We start from the raw sequence: 11099 nt of genomic DNA on the forward strand, positions 1-11099 counted from the left end.
CCCCGGAACGGGATCTAATTAAACCCCAGAACGGAATCTTAGGAATCCACGCAACGGAATCTCAGAAAATGAGGGCAGCTAATCAGGGATCCAAATTACCAAGGCTCGGATCCAAGGCAGACGGTGGAGGGAATCATGGGTACCTATCTTGGTATAGACGTTCTACTAAGAGGAAGAAGCAAGAAGCGACGCTTACTGGAAGTAACCGGCGCTGAAGTTTCTGCGTTCTTTACCCTTTGGCTTCATACTTCGCAGTCGCTCATCAAAGCAGAGTCAAGCTCAACAAGGCCATAACAGTAGGTAGTCTAACAGTTTCAAGCTAAAGCTGATTGATTATGAAGCTAACATGCGGCCCACTGCCAGGGTGTGAGGCATTTCGGCCACATCACCCCCCGAACCCGCCCCCCCTTCCTGTTACAATACCCCGTGAGCCAGCCGTGACATAGCTAGTAACTATAGCATAGGCAGACCGCCATATGAAGTGAATTACTGCTTTACTACCGGATGATCGGATTCAATGCCTTGATCTTATTGGCCTTACCCAGCTCTTTGCAGAAATGGGGTCACGTAGCACTTGATAGAATTGGTTTATGGCAAGCAAGGTCGACCTATACTGTGCAACAAAAGCTCCATAAAGGCTCCATATCAATAGGTGCCGACTTTTTCCATAAATACCTTGGATCCTTCGCCGATACTGGGCAGATTCAGCCATCACTTTTGTTAAACAACGAGCAAGATTTCACAACACATCCTCTAAGAATTTCTCTTCAAGTCACACAATGGCCGCTGTCACAGTCGAAAAATATGCCCAGGAGCGGAACAAACGAATTCGCGCCGATGGAACTGCCCAGTACATCAACCTCGAAGACACCAGCCTTGGAGATCTAGCTGCCGATCCATGGGTGGATTACAACGCGCTTGCATCTCAGCATCCACCTCTGGAAGATGGTGGTGCTACGAAATTCCTTGTCATTGGTGCAGGCCACAATGGCCTCCTGTTTGCGGCCCGTCTGATTGATGCTGGCTTTGATCCCAAAGACATAGTGCTTGTGGATATTGCTGGCGGATATGGAGGCACCTGGTACTGGAACCGGTACCCGGGCCTTATGTGCGATATCGAAGGGTACTGCTATCTACCCTTACTCGAGGAGACAGGCTATATCCCAAAGCACAAATACTCTTTTGGCGACGAGATTAGAGGCCAGTCAGAGCGGATTGCAGCCCAATATCGCCTTCAAGCCATGTTCTCCACCAAAGTTGATAAACAAGTCTGGGACGAGACAAACGGGCGATGGATTGTAGACCTAACCCAATCCTTTGGGAAAGTTCGGCCCCCAAGAACTATGACGGTACAGGCCCAGTTTCTTTTCACCTGTGGAGGTATACTTGCTGTCCCTAAAGTCCCAAAAGCTCCAGGCTTTGCCGACTTCAGCGCTCGCAACCAGCTTTTTCACACCTCCCGATGGAACTACAACATTACTGGTGGCAGCCAAGAGCACCCGGACCTTACCAACCTGAAAGATAAGCGTGTGGCCATCATCGGAACCGGGGCCACCTCAGTCCAGGCTGTGCCGCATCTTGCCAAGTGGGCCAAGCATCTCTACGTGATCCAGAGAACGCCCTCATACTGCGGCGAGCGACGGCAACAGGACACAACGCCGGAGTCTTGGGCCAAAGTGGCCACAGGCCCAGGTTGGCAGCGACGGAGGATGGCCAATTTGGACAGTTTCTTGACTGCGAACCCGCAGCCCATTGACCTCGTTAATGATGGCTGGACGAGAAACCAAGCTCGTTCCGGCGTGCTCGGGAGCAACTCAAGGATAGTGGACCCAGCAGCAACAGGAGAGCACATCAATGCACTCTTGAAGATGGACACGCCCATTGCCGACGAACTGCGGGCTCGCATCGATCGGGAGGTTCGAGACGTAGCAACTGCCGAGAAACTTAAACCCTGGTATCCTGGGTGGTGTAAAAGACCCACCTTCAATGACGACTACCTCGAGACCTTTAACCGGAGTAACGTCACACTCGTGGACACGAACGGCAAGGGCATTGATCGATATACGGAGCGCGGCCTTGTGATTGGGGGCCAAGAGCTGGACATCGATGTACTTGTTCTCGCTACTGGATTCCACCTCTCGACTCATCAGGGGCCCGAGGACAGGATGAATGCCCCCATAACTGGACGTAACGGACGCCATCTGAACGACAAGTGGGAATCCCTCGATTTCGGAACCCTTTTTGGTGTTGCTGTCAACGGTTTTCCTAATCTTTTTGCCTTTTTCAATGCTGGAAATTCAACCTCGTTTAACTTCACCTCTCTATTGGACGAGAATGCGCGCCTAATTGCACATATCATTGCACAGGCTACACAGAAGTCATCTAAGCCCGAACGTCTAGTTATTGAGGCCTCTAAAGATGCCGAAGACAAGTGGATGGAGGAAGTCGTGAAGCGCGCAGGGTGGTACTCAGCTCTGTCCATCTGTACACCTTCCTACTTTACTGCCGAGGGACGAGCGACTCTGGAGCCACAGACACCTGAGCAGGCTCTGATTGCAAGCCGAAAGTCTGCCTGGGGGACAGGCCCTGATGACTACCAACGTATTGTAGAAGAATACAAAATGCGGACGGAGAACAAACTTGAAGGCTTTTCTGTCTATGAGGTATAGGGTGTATTTATATTCTTAAATAGATTTTTAGAATAGAAGTTAGAATCTCAGCTCAATTTCATTTTGTCTTTTTAACATTATCCTTGTTCTCGAGATATTCTATAACAAGAGACAGTGTGTATTATAGAGAATATATAGTAGTTAGCCTGTCTAGAATAGGAGCTCAGTCAGATTCTTGCCGCCAAGTGTAAACAGCAAGTACTTACTAAAAATAACACAGTTACTTACTGTAAATCCTATTAGAACAACCTAGACAGCGATAAGTATTAATACTAGAAATTATAGTTAGCAATAAGTAAACTCTAAATAGACTTCATTGCCTCTAGATTACAGAAGCGTTAAGTTAAACTTAAGTAAGACTATAAACCTATAAGCAGTAATAATAGTACCTATAACCTAAAGGACAAGTAATAGCCTAGGAATCCTAATAGAACAAAGGATTACGCCTAGGGTAGTAAAAATACTAATGCCTATAACTTAAAAGATAACAAGGATATATATATTTTACTAAGTTAATACATAGCTACGTAGTTATACCTCTAGAAGTATATTATCCTCTATTAATCTAGATAGAAGTATACTCTCTAGGGTAATATTCTTATTAAATTATAAATATTATAATAGTTAATCCATTAGTTATAATATTATATTATATATAACTATAGTAAAATCTACTAAAGTAAGGAAATCCTATTTTTTCTAGGTTAGAAAATTCTAGACTAATCCTAGCTATTTAATTAGTAAATTACCATTAATACAAGGTAAATTTACTGCCTATTTCCTAACTATTTACTAAAGAAAAACTATATATTTACTAGTCATTCTTTATATACTTTTTCTATATTTAATATACTTACTTAGTATAAGTAATATAGTTTATTACTTTAGTACTTATACTAAATATTATTTATTTATAGCTTATTTATTTATTACTTACTTTTGAATATTTTATATATTTTTTTCTTATATAGTAGTATATTATAGTAGTAAAAGCTAAGGTTAAATAACTTCTAACTATATTACCTAAATATAAGAATATTACTAATAAGCTAATAATAGAGCGCCTTATAAGGTTAATGTATATATATAGTAAGTAAATAATTATAGTAAGTAGACTAGTTTCTTTTCTTTTTACCTCTTTAACCTTTATACTAATATTTCTTTATTTATAAATATATAATCCTGTTTAATTAAAACTATATTATTTTTACCCTCTAAGCTATTAAAAAAACCTAAAAATGTCTATATAAAAAGTAGCTATTGTCTTTAAGGTCCCTTATATAACACTCTATTACTAACGTATAGGATATATTATATAAGACATAATATACCTAAAATAAAAAAAGATAATAAAAGTAAAAGAAAAGGTAATTCTTAAGAAAGTTATTATTAATATTAATAAGTAACTAAGGTAATAAGTGAATATACTATAAAGGCAAAGGTAGGTATATAGTATTACTAAAGCTAAAAGTTACTTTCTTCTTTTCTTTACTCTTTTTTCTCTAAGTATTCTTAGTATATATATACTTACTTTACTTCTATATACCCTCTAACTCTATAATTATCTTATATACTTTATATACTTATATTATTTACCTTACTTATTTAGTGTTATATAATACTTAGCTTATACTTAGCCTTATTTCTTTATTATACTTATTTATCTTTAATATAGTGCCTTTTTCTTTTAGGCTTTTATCTTAGAAGCTATTTTATATTTAGCTAGCTTTAGTACTACTTTCTTTACTTTTTTACTATACTACTAGCTTCTATAGCCTCTTATATACTACTATATTACTAGATATTTCTTTTATATAGTTTTCTTTCTTATATTATTACTGTAACTTTTTTACTTAGTCTTATATATTATTACTATTATATAAACCTAGGTAAATATAAAAGGCTTTCTTTTTTCTTTTAGTTTCTTATTTAAACCTAGGTAAGTATAAAAGGCTTTTTTTTCTTTTAATGTTTTATTTTAGATATACTTTCTTTTTAAATTAGGCCTCCTTAGGTCTATATAAATAACTTTTTATAGCTATTTTTCTTTTTTTCTTTTTTGTTTTTTTTAACTTAAATTAACTATATAGATCTTGTTTTTTTTACTATAATTCTATTACCTTTTTTATACTATTACTATACTTACTAGCCTTATTAACTTATTATTATTATATTTAAGTAAAAGTATATTTTATACTTTGTTTTACTTTATTTTTTTAGTAGTACTATATACTTATAGTACTTTTTATACTTATTTTATAATCTTATACTAATATTTATATAGAAATTTTAAATACTTATTTACTTTTACTTTTATTTAACTATTACTATATACTTATCTTTTTTATTTATTTATTACTTAAGTACTAATATTTTCTTTCTTAGATAGTGTTTTCTAAAGGTCTCCTTAAGGGTCTACCTAAAGGTCTTTCTAAGGGCCTCTTAAAGACTAGCCTTACTACTTTTAAGGGTAGTATAAAAGTATAATTTATATTACTTATTTACTACTTTTATTTATTATTAACTTTATATAAAAGCCTACTACTAAAAAGAAAAGCTACTAGTACTATAAGTATAGTAAAGTATAAAATATACTTTATATACCTTATATATACTACCTTTATAGTCTATAGTGTAAGTTATATAAAGATAAAAAAGTAATTATAAAGATAAAGTAATTACTAGTAATTATTAAAGTAAGTGCTTACTAGTATTTACTAAGTGTTTACCTTATATAAGGATAGTAATTACTTATAATTATTAGTTATCTAGAAGAATTAGGACTTATATATAAAATAAACTTAAATATACTTAAGAATAAACTTTTATAGCTCTTTAGTAATTAACTTCTTATAATATAATTTATTTAAATACTTTTTAGTATTTAACCTTAGTAATTTAATTAATAAAAGCTATATAAGCTACCTTTATAACTATTAACTACCTAATTAATTACTAAGTAATTAATAGACTAGTAAGCTATTATATAGGATATTACTAACTAACACTGCTTTCTAGAACAATATTACTTATTAATTAAACCCTTACTCCTAAATATAAATACTTATAGTAAAATCTACTAAGCAAGGCAATATTTAAAGAACAAGGATTATAGTACTATAAATAAAAGAAATAAGCTACTCTTAACTATATAAATTACCCTTAAAACATACTACTTAATAATAGTTATAAGCCTAGCTTTAACTTAATTTATAAGTAATAATAACCTTTATTATTATAAAGTAGTATATACTTAAAAATACTTTTCTTAAAACTAATACTTTTTTTAACTTTATCTTATACTTATAATGCCTTTAGAAGTAATAGTAAGCCTACTAACTAACACTTACTTTTATAGCCTTTTAACTATATATAAAGACTAGTTCTTATAGTATATAAAGCTTTACTTCTTTATTACCTAACGTAAAGTCTAGTAATTTATTAATCTAGACAGTAAAAAGAAGCTCCTAGAGTACCTTAGAGTACCTATACTAGCCAAATATATTATAAAGTAAAACACTAAGTACTAAAGGTAATATAAAGTTAACTTTATAAGCTAAAATAAACTCTTAGTTAGCTAGTAAGTAAAGTAGTAAAGCTAAAAGCTTATTTAGTTAGTACTACTAACTTTTAATAATAAAGTAATAAAATAAAAATAGATTATTACTATAAGTAATTTATTTTTTACTAAGCTAAGAATATAAAATAGTAAAAGGTAAATAACTTATTATTAAGCTAGGTTAATATTATAGTTATAAAAAAGATTATAAAAAGTATATAGCTATAATTACTAAATAATAATATTAACTTTACTTTTTATATAACTATTTTAAAAATTAAATAATAATATACTTTTTTTTATAATATAGTAAGTAATATAGTCTATAATAATTATAATAAGACTCTTATATATACTTTATTAATAAATAATATATTTACTTAGCTTTAAGAATAGTATACTACCTTAATAAAGGCTAAAGTATATAGTATTCTTAAGATCTAAGGTACTTTCTTAATTAAGACTTTCTTATATACTATTAAGTAGTAAATTACTTTCTCCTAGGTAAATAGTAAGCTAAATAACCTTACAAAGACTAAATAATATAAAGGATAGTAAATAACCTTAAGAAAATATAATAAGTTACTAAGTAATTTACTATAAATAATACTTATAAAATTCTATAAGGTAATAAAAGTATATATAACCTTTATAAAAAAAAGTAAACTATAAGATAAAAAGTAGTACTTTAAGTACTTTTATAAGAGACCTAACTACTTATTAAAACCTATTAACTATAAGTATATTAAGTATATACTTTTAGTAAGTTAAGAATTATTTAAGTAAAGTTAAGTAAGTAAGTAGTAAAGGCTATTATTATAAAGCTCTTAAAGCTAAAATAGTTAAACCTTAGAGGTAAAGTATAAAAAAAGTAAAAAAAAAGGATTTAACCTTCTTTTACTTATAAAGTACCCTTATTATAGTTACTATTAACTCTTGCTTATTTAGTAAAACCTTAGTAGTACTTCTTTTAACTTTTAGTATATTCTTAACTTTACTTATTAGCTTATATACTTTAGTAAAAGTACTATTTTAATAACTATAGAGGCCTTTATATTATAAATAATAAGTTACTTCTTAAGCTTAGCTTTTATAAAATAAATATAAATAATTATTATATTAAATTAAGTATAATATCTTATTTATAAAAGGATATAGTATATATATTATAAAGAACCTCTTTAATAGTATAAGAGGGCTAAGTATAGAGGATCTTAGGCTAAAAAATATAGCCTTTATTTCTAGATTTTATGTTAATATTACCTTAAAGGTCTAATTAAGAAAGTAAAGGTATAATATTAAAGATATAACTATACTTTTTACTTTAGAATACCTAAAAAAATATAACTATAAAAAAGCTAGTATATAAAGGTAACCTTATCTTCTTTAAATATAAACCTTTCTCTTTTTACCTTAGGCTATTATATAGCCTTATTCCTTATAGCTTTACTTTACTAGTAAATATATAAGTATTTATAACCTTATTTTACTTATTAATAAATATACTAGTAGACTATAGTAATAATACTTACCTTTAGTACCTTTAGAGTAAGTATTTAAGGCCTAAAGCACTTATAATACTCTAGGTTAACACTTAAGGGGTAAAAGTTAAAGGACTATTTATATTAAATATAAGTATTATACTATTACTTATATAAGTAAGGTAATTTTAAAGTAAGCCTTTAAAGACTACTTAATTTATTTATATTATTATATCTCTTAGGATCTCTTTAACTTCTTAACTAGATTTAACTACTTAAAGTAGCTTATATACTTAAGAGATAAGTATACTACTTAGCTTTTTAAAGTTATACTTTCTAAAAAAACCTATAATAATATATTCTAGTTATCTATAGATTTATTACTTAAGTTACCTAGAAGTAAAAAGTTAATATTTATAAGATTTACTAAAATAAAGATATATTAGTTATTAGTATTAAAGAAATATAGAGTATAAAAAGTAAATAGTAAAGCTTAAAATAGATATAGAACTTTTTTCCTAAATATAAAAAAGCCTATAAGTAGTAAAGAGAAAGTAAAGTAAAAAATTATTATTTATATAGTAAAGATACTCTTGTTCTCTAGACTACTTTATAAACTATAGCTAAAGGTAGTACTTATAGTAATCTATATATATAATATAAGCCTTCTTTAGTATTATAACTAGACCTTGCCTATTAAAAAGAAAAGGCTTAGTTTAAATAGTACTTTTACTAGTAAATACTAGTGTATATAGTAGTATTATAGTATAACCTTTATTTTTACTAGAGATAAATATATATATATAAATATTAAACTTATTTATTAATAAGTAACTATAAAAAAGATATTTAAAAAAGATAATTTAAAGTTAAACTATAAAGTATATTAAATACTTAGTAAAATATATATAAAATATATATAACCTTTATAAGATTTAAGTACCTTTACTATATAAGGTAATTATTATATATAATATATACTTTAATAAGATAAAGCTTTTCTAAAGTAAAGACAAGAAAAGTAATATAATAGTAAAGTTAAAAGTAAAAAGTATAGTTAAAATTATTAAAGATAAAGACTATAAGTAAAATATAATAATAAATATACTTAGTTAATAAAATAATAATAATAGTATTTAAAATAATAGTTACTATAATATAGAATAATAATAGTATTAAAATAATAGTTACTATAATATAGAATAATAATCTTTTATTAAGTAATACTAAAGTAATTACTTAAGATATTAAGTAATATAACTAAGGTATTACTATAAGAAGAAAAGAAAAAGTATAAACTCCTAAGATAACACTAGGCCTTAGTAATTTAAATACTAAGATAGCCTTATCCTCTAAAATTAGTTAAATAAGTATAATACTTAATAATAGTTAAGTAGTAAGATTATATAATAAGGTTAAGTACTATAATATAAAAGGGATTATAACCTTATATAAAAGAGGTCTTTTAACCTCTATACTACTAAATAATAACTAATATTCTAAAATAGTAAAAGATACTTAAATTAATATATAGCTATATAATTAACTTAATAGTTTAAGCTAAGAAAAGTAAAGCTAAGAAATAAGAATTAGCTAATAATATAGATACCTTTTAGTATATATAAGTATACTTAACTTTAGTACACTAAAGTATAGACTAGGAGTAAAGTGCCTACTAGTAACCTCTAAGAGGGTATTTTTCTTGTCCTTTAGTTAAAAGAAAAAACTAAGCCCTAAAAGCTTCTTTATAACTTTCTTAAATAATTAATAAAAAGTAAAAGCTAAAGTAAGTAATAAGCACTATATACTATATACTATAGTAAATATAGTAATATATAAGCTAATAATTTATTATATACTATAAATATTAAATAAGAAGTAATATTATTATAATAATCTTATAAGACTACTATAGATACTAAAGAAGTTAATTAAGATACCTCTAGACCTTTATTAACTACTATAATAAGTAATAGATTATAAAATTATAGAACTAAGGTATCTTAAAGTATTAAAGGTAATTAATAAGCAAGATTTACTACTAAGAATAAGGCTTCTTTTATTAAAGTAAATATAAATATATAAGTAAGATCTAGAAAAATATCTTAACTATAGTAAAGTATAAGTGTTATAATATTAACTATTATAGATAAATATTAGAGTTATTAGGTTAACCCTAATGACTTATTACTAGTAAATCCTTAGATATTTAGCTATAGAATTCTCTAGGGATTTATAGGTAATAAGTTAGTTATTTAACTAACTAACCTATAATAATTATCTTTCTTTTCTTTACGTATAATAGAGAACTATAGTTACCCTTATTATTTATTAATTACTACTAATATATATAGTTAACTATATTAACTTATCCCTTAGTGTTACTAACACTAATTAGTAGTTAACTTTACTATTAACTATATAGGTTAACTTTACTATCTAAACTATAGATTAGTAAGGACTACAAGAAGAAGTAATTATTACTAGTTAATTATTTATACACCTAGAGTAAGCAAAGACTAAAAAACGACTCTATAAATACCTTTACTATAATATTATACTAATTACTTATTATAATAGGTTAATTAATAGATCTATAACTAGTCTCTTTAACTAGTAGAAACCTTATTAATTTATATCTATTATATAAGCTTTATTACCTTTTAAAAAGCACTCTTAACTATAAAAAACCCTTTACTCTATATACCTATAGCTAACTAGTAATTATTTACTATATTATATTTATTATAAGCTCTTTAGCTTACTAACTTCTTTTTCCTATATATATACTCCTTTTACTAACTAATAATATTAATAAGTTACTAATATAATAGCCTATTATTTCTTCTTCTTCTACTAACTAATAGTGTTAATAAGTAGCTAATATAATAGCCTATTATCTTTTTCTAAGTTATTTACCTATAAGAGTATATTTTTCCCTAGCTATCTATACTACTAGTAGTAATCCCTTTAATAAACGTATACGCCTTCTAGTCTACTAGAAGAAACGCCTATGTTTAAGAGGTTATTAGGCTAATAGAAGATAATAGTAAATAATACTACACTTATAAGTAAAAGACCTAAGCTAAGATAAGTAAACAAGATAAGCTTATAAGTAAGTAAGGCTTATAGGTTACTATACCTTTGCTTATAAGGTAACAAGAAGAAGAGATTTATAGTAAATATAATATACTACCTAATATAGTAGAGAAGATAGTAGTAATAAATAATATTATTACTATACCTTCTACCTTTATATAGTATATTCTCTTATACTAATAAAGAAAGAATTATATTATAAGGTTACTAACTAACCTTATAGAGAAATAATAATCCTTTATACTTAACACTATTATTATATTTTACTTTAGTAAATCTAAGTATAATAAC

General features: G+C 28.0%; 1 protein-coding gene across 1 annotated transcript; it reads left to right on the forward strand.

Moving 5' to 3' along the window:
- Positions 1-434: 434 nt before the first annotated feature.
- On the forward strand, positions 435-2724 carry LY79DRAFT_569244 (uncharacterized protein). Its single transcript, XM_060559040.1, has one exon. The coding sequence runs from the start codon at positions 780-782 to the stop codon at positions 2667-2669; it is 1890 nt and encodes a 629-aa protein (XP_060408713.1). The 5' UTR covers positions 435-779; the 3' UTR covers positions 2670-2724.
- Positions 2725-11099: the final 8375 nt, after the last annotated feature.

The sequence above is a fragment of the Colletotrichum navitas genome (assembly GCF_030913465.1).
Source record: "Colletotrichum navitas strain CBS 125086 chromosome Unknown LY79scaffold_100, whole genome shotgun sequence".
NCBI lineage: Eukaryota > Fungi > Ascomycota > Sordariomycetes > Glomerellales > Glomerellaceae > Colletotrichum > Colletotrichum navitas.